This window comes from Rana temporaria, chromosome 3, assembly GCF_905171775.1.
Source record: "Rana temporaria chromosome 3, aRanTem1.1, whole genome shotgun sequence".
NCBI lineage: Eukaryota > Metazoa > Chordata > Amphibia > Anura > Ranidae > Rana > Rana temporaria.
Window position 1 is genome coordinate 412969525 of NC_053491.1, and position 16841 is coordinate 412986365.

At 42.8% G+C, this 16841-nt stretch overlaps 1 protein-coding gene across 3 annotated transcripts in view; it reads right to left on the reverse strand.

The window, feature by feature from the left end:
• Positions 1-16431, reverse strand: part of ENTPD4 (ectonucleoside triphosphate diphosphohydrolase 4) — a 62804-nt gene extending 46373 nt beyond the window's left edge. For 2 of the 3 annotated variants that reach the window (XM_040346082.1, XM_040346080.1), the window contains exons 1-4: positions 16249-16431; positions 8879-9000; positions 4491-4688; positions 2714-2919 (exon numbers count right to left, since the gene is read on the reverse strand). In XM_040346082.1, coding sequence (XP_040202016.1) covers positions 2714-2919; positions 4491-4688; positions 8879-8886 — 412 coding nt within the window. In that variant the 5' untranslated portion in view covers positions 8887-9000; positions 16249-16431. Of the gene's footprint in view, positions 1-2713; positions 2920-4490; positions 4689-8878; positions 9001-16196 lie in introns of all 3 variants that reach the window. The other variant, XM_040346081.1, reaches the window with a different exon arrangement.
• Positions 16432-16841: the final 410 nt, after the last annotated feature.

Consider the following 16841-nt stretch of genomic DNA (forward strand, 5'->3'; position numbering starts at 1 on the left):
TTCTTTTGTTGTATAATATCTGCTACAAAAATGTTAGGTGCATGTTTCAAAATCCCAAACAAGGGTATAAATAAATAAATAAATAAATAAATAAATAAATGTTGCCTTATTTATTTATTTTTTTACAATACTTTAAAGCTGACATTAGCCATCTGTTAACAATAACATGGCCTTTACCCCGTTTTACACTGTGTAAACTGGAGGTGAACTTATGCTGAAAGCTCCAAGCCCTTATCCATTGTTTGATTAATTGAGGGAACAGTCAAAGTTTAAGCAGCAATTATAGATAAAAGCAAAGCGACTCTAATGTCTGGTACACACTATTAGGTTTTTACCGTTCAATCCAGCAGGTTTAACCACTAGCCGACCAGCCACCGTCATTATACGGCGGCAGGTCGGCTCTCCTGGGCGAGAGCCCGTAGCTATACGTCCGCTCTTCGAGCGGCCACTAGGGGCGCGTGTGCGCCCCCCACTCCCGTGCGTGTGCCCGGCGGGCTCGATCGCCGCCGGGCACCCGCTTATTGCGGTTTTTTTTTACGAAAAATATGTAGAAGAATACGTCTAGGCCTAAACTGAGGGAAAAATGTTTTTTTTATATATTTTTGGGGGATATTTATTACAGCAAAAAGTAAAAAATATTAATTTTCAAAATTGTCGCTCTATTTTTGTTTATAGCGCAAAAAATAAAAACCGCAGAGGTGATCAAATACCACCAAAAGAAAGCTCTATTTGTGGGAAAAAAAGGACGCCAATTTTGTTTGGGAGCCACGTCGCACGACCGCACAATTGTCAGTTAAAGCGTCGCAGTCTCGAATCGCAAAAAGTGCTCTGGTCTTTGACCAGCAATATGGTCCGGGGGTTAAGTGGTTAATGGGAAAAAAAAAACTGTACTAACGATCCGACATTAGTACAGTGATTTCCCCCGCTGAGCTGTTGTGTTCTGAAAGGGGGAAACAATGATCCCAATAAAAACGAAAAAAAAAAAAAAAACACACAAATAGGCCGATTATACCCAAGCTGATCGATGGAATAACTTCTGTACAACCAGCCTGACCATAGACAGATCGAAAATGCTGCAAAAAAGAAAAAAAATGTATACATACCAGAAGTGCCCGTTGCTAGGCAAATCGTCTTAATCTGCCACTTCCTGATCCGCGGCCCATCTTCTTTCTTCTCCTCCTCGCGCTGCCTCCTGGGGAATGGGAGAGCGGTGTCTTCTGGGACCTTGTGTGTGTCCCAGGAGACATCGCCCATCCACGTAGCGCAGGTCATGCATGTGCAGTAGGGAATCTTCACTTCCCGATTCCCTCTCCAAGGATGGCGGCGGGGCAGCCGAGACCCAAGCGATTGCTCTGCTTCGGCTGTCGGCATCGCGGGCACCCTGGACAGGTAAGTGTCCTTAATAAAAGTCAGTAGCTACAGTGTTAGTAGCTGCTGACTTTTAATTTTTTTTAACCGGACCTCCGCTTTAACTATACTTGATAATGCAACACAATGGCGCGGCTTTTTTACCATATATTGCTTTGTTTTTCCAACGTCAGCTGCTGCCTATAGACTCTGTGGTGGGAGCGCGGTTTTTGTTTTTCCACAATGCAACACAATGAAAGATGAGCAGATATTTTATAGAGAACAAGGACTTTTCTCCCTGACTTAGCATGTGGAAATACAACAGTAAATATGGTTTGTCTGCAGCAAGTGATGCTCAGATTAACTGTGCGGCCTTCCCCTTGCAGAGCACTGTAGGCCTTGCCAGACAGTAGTATCCAATATCACCTTCTACCCTCAATTTAGGTATGTGGGGCTCCGTTTATGCCAAGTAGAGCAGAGTACAGCCTACAAACATGAAAAGTGGAAAAGGTTAAAGCGTTTGTTAATCCCCCCCCCAAAAAAAATGCATCCCGCTCCTTTAAAGCATTTTATACAGCACAGTGCTTGTGCTGTGCAATTTGGACCCCTGTATCACCTGAAATACCTGGCTGATCTTGCCAGTGTTTCCCCTCTCCCTATGTAAACTGTCTGTGTTTATTAAAAAAAAATCCTCCTTTACCGTATCTCACGGCGGCTCCCGTCGATCACGTGACCGATCAAGTGCAAATTACATTGTAACCATTTTTACTAAAACGTTATAATGCTGCACTAGGATTGCCCTGATGCTTCTTTTGCTTTCTCCTGCTTCCCATCTCTCATGGTCTCCGGGTTCCCAGCCCGCGCCTTAAGCAGCCGCGCAACCATCTGCAGCATTCAGACCAAAGAAATACTTAAAGGGGTTCACCCCCTAGAATCTTATATTGACTGTATTGCATTTGCATTTCACATCCTTTTTCCCTTTGATGTCCTCTTTTTATCACCAACTAGACTCAAGAGTGTGTCAGCTTTCACCACTCTTGCAACCATTAGGTTTTTTAGCACTGAGTTTCACACTAGCTTTTGTGTGTGTGTGTGTGTTTTTTTTATCATTATGTTATTGTGGTAGACAATCACAATTTGGATCAAGCACTTAAATCATTTCAACTGTGGCTCACCTGCAATAATCTATAAATGTGACCTGTTAATGGTCCCTTAGGACTGAAAAACATTGATATAAACTACTGAATGCACTGAAGTCTCCTAATAAATGTTATACACCGTATAATACGTTTTTATTTTCTAGCTGACTTTCTGGACTAGTGCTGACCACTGCCCCACACCCTCATCTCTCGTCTCTGGCTTTTACCTGGTTTGATCTTCATGACAACAGTCTTTCTGTTCTGGTCTCTCATTTGCTTGATGTCCAGCAAGTCATGTGGATTTCCATTATGCCGAGGCCAACAATACACAAATATACGTGACCCGCTGCTTCCGCAGTCTACCACTACACCATAGTTCAGATTGGGGTTCTTGGTGTCTGTGGCTTCCATGTCGGTAACATGAGCCAGGTATCTGCAGGGGAACAGGAATATGAATAACTTACAGCTCACACATACAGATCTTAGGCAGATCATACAGTAGATTGTAACATTTTCTTTCCTGCAAACACGGGTTACAGGAAATAAAATCACCCGATTCTTCCACCAACACAGGGAGGGCTATCCCCTGTCCCTGCGGGGAGAACACAGTGATTATTGCCACTGGCAATAATCACATGCCAAAAATCAGACATGCTGGTTGTTGATTGATCTGGGTACATTCAGCCTGCTCATACATGGTCCCTGCTGAACTGGCCGGGGTTCAAACCGTCTATGGCCGACTTTCCCCCGTTGTTCCTCCATACAATACAAAAAGTGAGCGTTGTGCCCCATTGGACAGAAAATGTGTCACTGGCAGAATAGGGTGAAAATAAAAATAAAACAAAAATAAATAAATACAGCCACATCTAAAGACTGGTAAAATGCAACAGAATTTTTTATACTTGGGTTTAGGTAATGCGGCAAGTCTGCCTGCAATAAATAGGGCAGGCATAGCACCGACGTACTCTCACCACTTACCAGAAAAATACTGGCTTAAATAGAATAAGATATCCATGTTTGAAGTGGCAAAGGGCCAAAAATCAACCAAAAATTTAAATAAAAAAAAAAAAAAAAAAGGCATGGCTATGGCTATCAGACGACATTGGTGGTTTAGTGGATTAACCAGTTTGTCTTTGTTCTCACAGATCAATATTTACATAAGGCGCCTAATCTGGTTTACTTACTGGATTCGGTTACAGTAAAATGTCACTCCAAACAAAAAAATGTCAATTATTTTATGCAAGGTTCACACACTATGGGGGTTATTTACGAAAGGCAAATCCACTTTGCACTACAAGTACAAACTACAAGTGAAAGGCGCACTTGAAATTGCACTTGGAAGTGCAGTCGCTGTAAATCTGAGGGGTAGATCTGAAATGACGGGAAGCTCTGCTGATTTTATCATCCAATCATGTGCAAGCTAAAATGCTGTTTTTTTTTCTTTCTTGCATGTCCCCCTCGGATCTACAGCGACTGCACTTCCAAGTGCACTTTGCACTTGTAGTTTGCACTTGAATTGCAAAGTGGATTTACCTTTCGTAAATAAGCCCCTATGTGTTTCTTTATCACAGGCTGCATCATTATAAATATATTCCCTGGTGGTTTTGCCATTTTCCCGCTTGCAACCTTTTTTCTGTTGCAGGGATTGAAACAACTGATCAACAAAGCGTTGTCGGCACTCAGAAGCTGCGTTGCATTATTTTTGCGTGCACAAATCGCTGGGCACACTGGATGCTTTGTGAGCTGCACATGCACTATAATAACTAAGGAGCTCTGGCACTGCTCAGTCTGGATAGGAACACATACAGCGGCTTCCCTTCTCATTTTGGCTCTCTGAAGAGCTGTGAATTTAAAGATAGATAGATAGATAGATAGATAGATAGATAGATAGATAGATAGATAGATAGATAGATAGATAGATAGATAGATAGATAGATAGATAGATAGATAGATAGATAGGATATGTAAAACAAATGCAGCTCTTTAATAGGAAATAGGTTTTACCTTTGATATTTGCGATCTCGTTGGGATCGGCTGTACTTCGTACGGACTAAAAGTAAAGAGTAGAGCAGCAAGAAGAGAATGGCAGCCACCACACCGATTATGACCAACTGGCGTAAGGTGGTATTCAGAGCACGTGGGCACCCACCGGGAGATAAGCTAAAGTGCCATGAAGCCGGAAGGAGGCAAGATATGCTGATCCTGGAGTGCAAAAGAGATTAAACACTGTTAAAACAGGTACAAGCTGAACAAACACAAGGAAAAGATTACATCAGTATGAGACGAAATGTAAACTAACATCACTTTTTCCTGTAAAAATAGTTGTCATGTGAGAAAAGCTAAATTTCACAACAGAGATTACATCTGAAAGTAGATCTGTCACTAAAATTTGCAAATAAATAAATCCATGACATGTGACAAAAATCACAGCAAAGATATAATATTTCAAGAAAGCGACACCTACCGCGTTTCCCTGAAAGTAAGACATCCCCCGAAAATAAGACCTACTTACAGTTTTGCCTTTCGCTGAAATATAAGGCATTGCCCAGAAAATAAGACCTCCCCGATAATAGGGCCTCCCCCGAACACAAGGCATCCCGATAATAAGGCCACCCTGAAGCTACCGTAACTCTGTACCCTGGACCGTAGTGGCAGGCGCCGCCGAGCAGCTCACTATTGGCCGCAGCGCAGACAGGAAGTGTGTGGTCTCTTTTCATCAGAGGGCCCGCGCCACATGCTGCTCGCTCTGCCCTGACGGAGTCTGGCCGACTCACAATTAGACAGTGAGTAGCGCGGAGCAGGAGTCGGGCACATTGTGTGGACACACAGGGGTGACTGAGGTAGGGGTGAAATGTCTGATAAAGGGGTGGTGGGGGGATCACTTAAAATGACATTTGTTCAACAATAAATGTGTACCGTATTCTTCTTCATGGAAAAATAAGACATCCCCTGAAAATAAGACCTAGCGCACCTTTGGGAGCAAAAATTAATATAAGACACCATCTTATTTTAGGGGAAACAGGGTATTAAATAATATAAAGCTGAGGCTGACAGGTTATTAGTCTGCTGCAGGCAGGAGGAAGCATTTTCTAAGTTGCCTCTTCCCCAGTCATCAGACTGCAACATTGTAACTTTATCACAAGTCAGAAGATGAAAGGCTTCAGTAGAGGGCTGATCTGTGTCAGAAAACTCAGAAATACACCTGCACAGGCACCAGGATTTATAGTACTGCGCCATCTCTCTGTTTAAAAAGGAGATGTTGTCCCTGGATGATTTCTGTCTGAATAAAGATGGCACCTTCCTTCTTGGAAGAAAAGAATATGAAATCATTGAGTGCCGCTCAATCAGGATTACAGAAGGCATATATATATATATATATATATATATATATATATATATATATATATATATATATATATATATATATATATATATATATATATATATATATATATATATATATATACACATACATACATACATACATACACACACATACACATATATACACACACTTGCGTGGTGAAGACGACTTGCTAAAGTTCAAACCAATAATCAGAATGTGGAAGAAAGGGGATTTAAGTGACTTTGAGCATGGCATGGTTGTTGGTGCTAGGCGGGCTGGTCTGAATATTTCAAAAACTTCTGATCTACTGGGATTTTCACACACAACCATCTCTCGGGTTTACAGAGATTGGTCCGAAAAAGAGAAAATATTCAGTGAGCGGCAGTTGTGTGGAAGAAAATTCCTGGTTGATGTCAGACGAAAATTGGACATTAGAAGAGTAAAAAAACGTTGCCTGGTCAGATGAGTCTCGATTTCAGCTGCAACATTCAGATGGTAGGGTCAGAATTTGGCGTAAACATGAAAACATGGATCCATCCTGCCTTGTATCAATGGTTCAGGCTGGTGATGGTGTAATGGTGTGGGGGATATTTTCTTGGCACACTTTGGGCCCCTTAGTACCAATTTAGTATTGTTGTTGACCGTGTCCATCCCTTTATGACCACAGTGTACTCCTCTTCTGATGGCTCCTTCCAGCAGGATAATGCCCCATGTCACAAAGCTCAAATCATCTCACCACTGGTTTCTTGTACATGACAAGGAGGTCACTGCACTTCAATGGCCTTCACAGTCACCAGATCTCATCCAATAGAGCACTTTTGGGAGGTGGTGGAACAGGAGATTTGCATCATAGATGTGCAGCCAACAAATCTGCAGCAACTGCGTGATGCCATCATGTAACTTTGGATCAAAATCTCTGAGGAATGCTTACAACACCTTTTTGAATTTAAGCCACAAAAAATGAAGGCAGTTCTGAAGGAAAAAGGGGGTCCAACCCGGTACTGGCAAGGTGTACCTAATAATGTTGCCTGGTGAGTGTATATTAAAGAAAAAAAAATGATATAGATAGCTAGCTAGATAGCTAGATATCTATTTTTTTTTTATTATTATATTATATGAAAGAACACATCTCTAGAATCCTTTTAGATGTGCATGCTTCTCCCTGCTGGCCACCAGGTGCTGAAGACTAATGCCCTGTACACACGATCGGACATTAGTCTGACCAAATTCACATCGGAATTACATCGAAGGAAAAGAGACCATGTTCTCTATGTAAACTCCGATGGAATTACTCCCATGGGGCATACACACAGTCGGAATTTCCGATGGAAAAGGTCTGTCTGACTTTTTCCATCGGAAATTCTGATCGTATGTACGGGGCATTAGAGAGGGTAATCAAGCAACTGGTCAGTAGATTGCACAGCTAAAATCTGCATCACTCAGTGGCCCAGGAGAATGCAAAGATAAATGGATTTTGCAATGTTCTTTTTGATAGAACGCTATGGATGAAAAGAAGAAATAATTGATGCCAGAGAAAGCCAACAGCTGTGAGAAGCAGGCCAATGGCAGCAGGGATCAGGAGTAAAGGGAATTGACAAGTGAAGTTGTTCAGGCAGGAAATGAAGGCAAGCTCAAGATAGCCGCTATAGCTTCAATGGGTTATATGGTAGAGATGCAAGTTTTAAAGGGGTTGTAAAGGTTCATCTTTTATTCTCTAAAGAGGTTCCTTTAAGCTAGCGCATTGTTGGTTCACTAACCGTTTCCTTCGATTTCCCTTCTAAATGTTTTTTTTCTTTGTTTGAATTTCCCACTTCCTGTTTCTCCTCAGTAAACTTTCCACCATCATCCGAGCGGTGGTTAGTCAGCCAGAACAGCTTACTGAGGAGGAACAGGAAGTGAGAAATTCAGACAAAGAAAAAAAATAACATTTAGGCCCCTTTCACACGGACGGATATAATGGTGCTTTTAGCTGCAGATTTTGTAGTTTTCTACCGCAGCTAAAAGCACGCAATGCTTTCCTATGGCCCCATTCACACACAACGTTTAGCTGCGATTTCGTTGCATGCGGTTTGGTGCAAATAGAAAAAATAGAATTGAATGCGTCGAGGTGCGATTTAGCGCAGCTATATGCACTTAACCACAGGTAATCGCAGTTTTTTGTGTCAACTGCGGATAGCAGCGTGAGAAAAACAAAAAAGAAAGAACAGGAAGCACATCATAATCAAAAAAAATAAAAAGGGTTGCTATGGAAATGACTACCGCAGCTAAACGCGGCCGCATGTAACCGCACGTAATCGCAATGTAAAAATGCAGCTAATCGCAGAGCCCAGAGCCTTGAATTTCACTGAAAATGTACATGCGGCAAAACTGCCGTCCGCCTGAAAGGGGCCTTAGAAGGGAAATTGAAGGAAAAGGTAAGTGAACCAACAATGCACTAGCTTAAAGCAACCTATATAGAAAATAAAAAATTAACCTTTACGACCCCTTTAAGGTAACAGAGTAATGTGTTTCAACACAGGATGGGATTTGCTACAAGTGTGCAATGAAAAAGCTAAGGCTGGAGTTAAGCTTTAAAAACATATATTCCTTTCATTGAATACATAACATTCAATTATATTATTTTACGTGATTTTTTTTTTTAAATGTTTATTTTAATAGATTTTTATGCGGTTTTAAAAAGTAAGAACTGATTAAGAGAGTTGCCTTTAGGAGTCCCTGGCAGACTGCTGTCAGCTAGTAATAATCGAATGTAGTAACATTAGTCTTGGCTTTAAGAGTTGTACTTTTTATATATAATGGCCGGTGAATACAGATATACTGACTGCGATATAAATCATTCTTTCATATTGTCCCTTGCGCCTGAAGTGTGTTCAAAATTCAAAACAATAGGAATATAAAAATGTATTGACAGTAACAACGTTTTCTTGTAGCAGAATACAAACATAGAAAGGGTCATATAATGTATTTGATTTTTTTTCCTTGTGATGAATTATTATTCCTGGCGCCCACCCACCCACCCACCATGGTCCTATTCATGAATACTCACCGCCCCATTCTGGAGACTTATGAGAAGAAGGGTACACACGTAGAGGAAGAAGAGACGTTCAACCCATAACTGTGGTTATATTACAACGTTCTATCCAAAGTAATCTCATCCATATCTTCCACCTGCATGAAATCAAAATCAGATTGTCATGTAAATCTCATAATATACATCGCTGCTTTCCATGAAATATAAAATGCTACCGACTTGCAAAAATACGAATTGTTATCAGCAAAAAAAGAAAAATCTGACAATAAGGCCCCATACACACCATTAGATTTTCTGCAGATTTACCAAAACCATATAATATGAGGTCAAACCTTAAAGCCCTGTACACACGGCCCAGAATCTTGGCAAGATTTTCTTGCCGGCTGAGTGTACACACACTCCATTCAAAAGAACCGCCGTTCTTTTGAATGGCACGAACGCAGTGATGTCATCGACTACGACGAACAAACGCTCGACACATTCGATGCCGTCGCCACCATTTTGCTACACCCTACCTATGCCTAGGAAGCTACCGTGCATGCGTCAAAGTAATTTCGAGCATGCGAGGGTTCCCATGGCGACAGGTAAGTATACACACTCTCAGGTTTCTCGGTAGGAAAAGACTGCGGAGAATCACAACGAGAAAATGGAGAGCAGGTTCTCTATTTTTCTCGTCGCGATCTTGGGCAGTTTCCTTAACGAAAAACCTGAAAGCCTCGTACACGCGCACGGTATACTCGAGCAGTTTTCTTGCCGAGAAAACCGTGCGTGTGTACGAGGCTTTAAAGTTTCAATTTGAATGCAATCAGGCATGCCCTTGTACTACATGGTTTTGGTAAATCTGAAGACAAAAATCTGCAGAAAATCGAATAGTGTGTATGGGGCCTCATTTACATGGGCGTACCTATCCGTACACCAGTGTGAAGGGCCATCTTCACCCACTTGGGATGCACAGATATTCATGCAGACCCCATGCAGGCAGCCTGTTCAGATAAATGACATGCGACTGTAGAGACCTGCATGGATCTCCAAGCGCATCCCCAAGTGTACATCCATGCTGATCTGATACACAGATTACAAAGCAGTCTGCTTGCTTCTGATATGTGCAACGGACCTGCATGAATGTACACTTGGGGATGCGCTTGGAGATCCATGCAGGTCTCTACAGTCAGCCACCTGTCATTGATCTGAATAGGCCCCCTGCATTAATACCTGTGCATCCCAAGTGGGTGAAGACAGTCACAGGGGTGTAGGGATAAGCAAGTTCCTGTGAATGAAGCTCTAATAGATGCATGTATAAAAGTAATACAGTACATGGCACATTGCATATACTGAGCACTATACTGCAGACCTGCTTAGTAAGACATGCACTAAGCATTATTGATTACTCTGAAAATGAAAAATATACATGAGATGCGATGCATCAGGGAAAACGATGATTGCATTGAAGCAATAGTGGAGAACTCTACAAAGCTCAGGCCATGGATCTGTGTGGAAGAGGTCATAAATCTACACACAAGTATAACATACATGTGTGTAATACAGATAATGAGGATGTAGGGCTGGAGAAAAGAAAAAACTAGAATCGAGTTGCAAGGTCAAATCGATTCAGATTTTCAGCAAATCGATTTTTTTTCTCCAGGACCGGCGCTGACACCGTGCCGGTCCTGAGGAGCTGCGGGCAGGAGTCTTTAGGCGAGGCCGCGGCTTTGGCCTAGTCCGCAAGGCTGGATGCCGTGTCTCTCTGCTTCTTCGCCCGGCTGACTTATAGTCTCCAGATTCCTCTCCCAGGTCTCCCTTCTACCGTGCAAATGTGACCCTCACAGCAGGGCAGAGGGTGGTAGGTGTCGCAGGTCTGAATGGAGGGTGGGAGCTGCCCAACTTTTCATGATATGGGGCAACCAATAAACTGCTTGTTACAGGAAAAGTTGGGCAGCCCTTGTCCTCATTGAAGATCATCGGGATCGGGACCTCCCCCCCCAATAATATTGTTTATGACAATTATTAACCTGTGTTGCATCGATTATGAATGAGCTGCCAATGCAGAACAGATTAAAAAATATATGTTTTTAAACGCATCGCACTACAATGTGTGTGGTATGCTGTGGAGGATTGTGCTCTACTGTACAATGAGTTGGGATACATTCACAGTGAATGGCACCACAACACATATCACATAGTGCAAGAGCACTGTCCAAAGACTGCTAACACAGTGTTTTAGCATGCCTTGCAACATCACACAAGTGTATATGGGTTTTATTGTCTCATTAGCAAAGAGATCACTAGTGTAGCCATAGCCTAGATCAGGGATATGCAATTAGTGAACCTCAAGCTGTTGCAAAACTACAAGTCCCATCATGGCTCTGGGTGTCATGCATGTGGCAGTCAGAGTCTTGCTACGCCTCATGGGACTTGTAGTTCTGCAACAGCTGGAGGTCTGCTAATCGCATATCCCTAGCCTAGATGAAATGACAGGTTGCACTAGTGATCCTGGTGACTACATCAGACCCAAGCAGGCCAGAGAAATACTCAGCTCTTTCCATGTGTCTCTTCTGACTGGATGAGCGAGGCATCGCCCCTTCAATGGTGACTGACATTCATCAACATTTCCAACAGCCAGCGAGTGAAACCACGCTCATCCACCTAGTAAGAGAGTTTATATGGAAACAGGCAAGTTATTTCTCTGCAGTTTCAGCAATCTTGTCAGCGGTGAGGACATCTGTAGTGTAACGTGGTCCTGATCAGTACATAGATCTGGACAGCACATGCATGACAATAATGGCAATCACCATAACTGCACACCACCACACAGAGACAAGATCGGACCATACTATAGAGGAAAGAACAACTTGCGTTCTGTATGAAGAGGATCAGACAGAATCACAAAAACACAACAATCAGAGAGGAAATCATTGGGGCGGGAGGAGTAGATGGAGAGCCGGCACAGGTATGAAGATTGATAGTAATAATCTATTAAATTTATGACATGTACAACACAGGGTGACAAATACAGAGAGGAACCGGTACATACTACAGATGTGCTGGAGCAAGAAGATGATGAAAAAAATTAAAAAAAGGAAGAAAAAGAAAAAGAATCTGTGACATGTAAAACACGGGATGAAGTACAGAGAGGAGTTGGACACATACCAAAGAAGGGAGCAAAGTTCATAGCGGGTGCTGGGAGATCAGATATAGTTGGATGTGACGGAGGAAAAAAAAAAGGCAAGAAGAAAGGAGAAAGAAAGGCAAGAAGAAAGGAGAAAGAAAGGCAAGAAGAAAGGAGAAAGAAAGGCAAGAAGAAAGGAGAAAGAAAGGCAAGAAGAAAGGAGAAAGAAAGGCAAGAAGAAAGGAGAAAGAAAGGCAAGAAGAAAGGAGAAAGAAAGGGAAGAAGAAAGGAGAAAGAAAGGGAAGAAGAAAGGAGAAAGAAAGGGAAGAAGAAAGGAGAAAGAAAGGGAAGAAGAAAGGAGAAAGAAAGGGAAGAAGAAAGGAGAAAGAAAGGCAAGAAGAAAGGAGAAAGAAAGGGAAGAAGAAAGGAGAAAGAAAGGGAAGAAGAAAGGAGAAAGAAAGGGAAGAAGAAAGGAGAAAGAAAGGGAAGAAGAAAGGAGAAAGAAAGGGAAGAAGAAAGGAGAAAGAAAGGGAAGAAGAAAGGAGAAAAAAGAGAAAGAAAGGGAAGAAGAAAGGAGAAAAAAGAGAAAGAAAGGGAAGAAGAAAGGAGAAAAAAGAGAAAGAAAGGGAAGAAGAAAGGAGAAAAAAGAGAAAGAAATGAGAAAAAAGAGAGAAAGAAATGAGAAAAAAGAGAAAGAAATGAGAAAAAAGAGAAAGAAATGAGAAAAAAGAGAAAGAAATGAGAAAAAAGAGAAAGAAAGGAGAAAAAAGAGAAAGAAAGGAGAAAAAAGAGAAAGAAAGGAGAAAAGAGAAAGAAAGGAGAAAAGAGAAAAGAAAGGAGAAAAGAGAAAAGAAAGGAAAGTGAAAAGAAAGGAAAGTGAAAAGAAAGGAAAGTGAAAGGAAAGTGAAAAGAAGGGAAAAGTGAAAAGAAGGGAAAAGTGAAAAGAAGAAGAGAGGAGAAAGGAAGAAGAAAGAAAGGAAAGTGAAAGGAAGAAGAGAGGAAGAAGAATAGGAGAAAGGAGGAAGGCAGGAAAGAAAAAAAGTAGGAAGGAAAGGAAAGAAGAAAGGAAGGAATGAAGGAAAAAAAAGGAAATGAGGTTTAATGTAGAAAAATGTAAACTAATGCATTTGGGTGGCAAAAATATAAATGCAATCTATACACTGGGAAGAGAACCTCTGGGAGAATCTAGGATGGAAAAGGACCTGGGGTCCTAGTAGATGACAGGCTCAGCAATGCCAAGCTGCTGCTAACAAAGCAAACAGAATCTTGGCATGCAATAAAAAAGGGATTAACTTCAGAGATAAAATGATAATGCTCCCACTCTACAAGACTCTGGTCCGGTCGCATCTGGAGTATGCTGTCCAGTTCAGGACACCGGTCTTCAAGAAGGATGTACTGGAAATGGAGCGAGTACAAACAAGGGCAACAAAGCAAATAAATGGTCTGGAGGATATTAGTTATGAGGAAAGGTTGTGCCAGCCGATATATGGGATATTTGGCCTTTTTAAGAAATCAGCATCGGCCGATTATTATGCAAATTCGGCCGATTACTGACTTCACCGTTGCCCGTCGACCCACTAGTGTTCCTCCTCCCTTCCCCACACTTCATTGGCAGAGCGGTGCTTGGCACTTGCCAGAGCCATTCAGTGTGTGAAACTGACATTTGTAACCGAATGCAGAGAGAGAGGAGCCGTCAGAATTCAGCGGTGCTGTCGGGGGTGGGCGGGACCCAGCAGCTATCAAACACCAGCCAAAGGGATGGGACCTGGGCGGGCCGCTACGTGTATGTGGTCCTGCCCCCTTTCTTAAGCAGCCCAATCATTGGCTGGTGTTTGATAGCTGCAGGGCCCACTCCGCTGAATTTTGACAGCTGGTCTCTCTCTGCATTAAGTTACATATAGTGTACCTGTGAAACTGACATATAATCTCAGTGTGAAACCTGCCAGTGCCAAAATCAACCAGTGTGTCCTGCCAGTGCCAAAAAAAAGACAAATCGGCCGCAAAAAAACTGCATCAGCCATCGGCCGCCCTGATTTTTAAGTATCGGCATCGGCCAGAGAAAAATCTGTATCGGTCAACCTCTAGTTGCAAGCACTGAACTTACTCTCTCTGGAGAAGAGACGCTTGAGAGGGGATAGGATTTAAATTTACAAATACCGTACTGATGACCCCACAAGAAGGATAAAACTTTTTCACAGAAGGGAGTTTAACAAGAAACTTGGCTACTCATTAAAATTAGAAGAAAAGAGGTTTAACCTTAAACTCTATAGAGGGTTCTTTGCTTTAAGAGCCGTAAAGAAGTGCAATTGGTGGTCTCAGCGGTAAGCATCGATGGTTTCAAGAAACTATTAGACAAGCACCTGAACGACCACAACATACAGGGATATACAATGTAATACCGACATATAATCACACACATAGATTGGACTTGATGGACTTATGTCTTTTTTCAACCTCACCTACTATGTAAGGATGAGCTCTGGCGTGTTCGCATGCTACATGTGCAGAGCCCGCCAGGAAGTGTGCACGGCGCTGCGCTAATTACAGCCAGGGAGACATTTCCCGATCTCTGCAGCCGAGCATCGGGACAATGTCTCCCTGGCTGTGATTAGCGCAGCGCCGTGCACACTTCCTGGCGGGCTCTGCACGTGTAGCATGCAAAGACGCCAGAGCTCATCCTTACTACTATGTAAGGAAGAAGGAAGAAGGGAAGGAAGGAAGGGAGGGAGGGAGGAAGTAAAAAAGGAAAGTAAAGAGGAAGTAAGAAAGGAAAGGAAAGAGGAAGAAAGGAAAGGAAAGAGGAAGTAAGAAAGGAAAGAGGAAGTAAGAAAGGAAAGGAAAGAGGAAGTAAGAAAGGAAAGAGGAAGTAGGAAAGGAAAGAGGAAGTAGGAAAGGAAAGAGGAAGTAAGAAAGGAAAGGAAAGAGGAAGTAAGAAAGGAAAGGAGGGAGGGAGGAAGTAAGAAAGGAAAGGAGGGAGGAAGTAAGAAAGGAAAGGAGGGAGGAAGTAAGAAAGGAAAGGAGGGAGGAAGGAAGGAAGTAAGAAAGGAAAGGAGGGAGGAAGGAAGGAAGTAAGAAAGGAAAGGAGGGAGGAAGGAAGGAAGTAAGAAAGGAAAGGAGGGAGGAAGGAAGTAAGAAAAGAAAGGAGGGAGGAAGGAAGTAAGAAAGGAAAGGAGGGAGGGTGGAAGTAAGAAAGGAAGGAAAGGAGAAAGGAAGTAAGGAAGGAAAGGAAAGGAAAGGATGGAGGGAAGGAAAGGAGGGAAGGAGAAAGAAAGAAAGAAAGAAAGAAAGAAAGAAAGAAAGAAAGAAAGAAAGAAAAGGAGGGAAGGAAGTAAGAAAGGAAAGGAAAGGAGGGAGGGAGGAAGTAAGAAAGGAAAGAGGAAGTAAGAAAGGAAAGGAGGGAGGAAGTAAGAAAGGAAAGGAGGGAGGAAGGAAGGAAGGAAGAAAGGAAAGGAGGGAAGGAAGTAAGAAAGGAAAGGAGGGAGGAAGGAAGTAAGAAAGGAAAGGAGGGAGGGTGGAAGTAAGAAAGGAAGGAAAGGAGAAAGGAAGTAAGGAAGGAAAGGAAAGGAAAGGATGGAGGGAAGGAAAGGAGGGAAGGTGAAAGAAAGAAAGAAAGAAAGAAAGAAAGAAAGAAAGAAAGAAAGAAAGAAAGAAAGAAAAGGAGGGAAGGAAGTAAGAAAGGAAAGGAGGGAGGGAAGGAGGAAGTAAGAAAGGAGGGAGGAAAGGAAAGGAAAGGAGGAAGCAAGAAAGGAAAGGAGGAAGCAAGAAAGAAAGGAAAGGAGGAAGCAAGAAAGGAAAGGAGGGAGGAAGCAAGGAAGGAAGGAAGAGAACGAAAGAAGAGAAAGGAAAGAAGAGAACGAAAAGAAAGGAAAGAAGAGAACGAAAAGAAAGATGGACGAAGGAGGAAGAAAGGAAGGAAGAGGAAGGAAGAAGAAAAAGAGGATGAAAGAAGAAGGAGGTGGAAAGGAAACAAATGAGGAAGAGAGGAGGAAGTGGGATAACAGTAATGTGTGAGATGTAGAACACACAGGGTGAAGTAGAGAGAGGAGTTGGGCTCATGGAGGGGGCAGGGAGATCAGAGCTGGATGATGATGGTGGGTAGATGGAGGTCAGAGGGTGGAATACAATGTACAGTACACACACGGTGTAGAATGTGATGTCACAGAGAAGGAGAGAAGTCTCTCTCACACGCACAGACAGGAGATGACAGCTCACACACACCATACATACATAGAGGTCCATAGTCAGCGCTCCCTCCCCCTTCGCCCTCCGTGTCCTGTACCTGTCCGGTCTCCCCGGGCTATCCTCTCTTCCCCGGTGAAGGACACGTCACCGCGCTCAGCCAGCCAGCTCTCCCCGGGGAGGAGTTGAAGGGAGGTGTGTGCACCTTATCGTACGGAAGCCGGCCTCCCAGCCTAAGGCCCGGTAACCAGGCGGCCCTAGCAACCGGACACCTGTCTACATCTCGCGAGATAAGATAGGCCCCAGGCTTGTGGATGCGTCATCATGTAGGCGCCGAATGCAAGCGGCCATTTTTGAAAAGGGCAGGCTGACTTCTATCAATAGGTTACATATCCAAATGTTATGTACGTTCTAATTACAACAAGAAAATGACCAGTTACCACATGTGTCAGTCTGTCCTAAGTAGCATCCCAACCTACCTTGTTTTTACTATTCTAATAGAGCAGGGTTTCTCAATTAAGGTTCCATGGATACCTGGGTTCCTCCAGAGGTTACTGGGGGTTCCTTGAGCAATGATAAGGTGACCAGATTTTAAAATGAAATCCGGGGACATTTTTTTATATTTTTTACTAGTAATGGCAGCAATCAGCAACTCTCTGCCCGTCGCCACCCACCTCACAGCCTGTCAAGTCT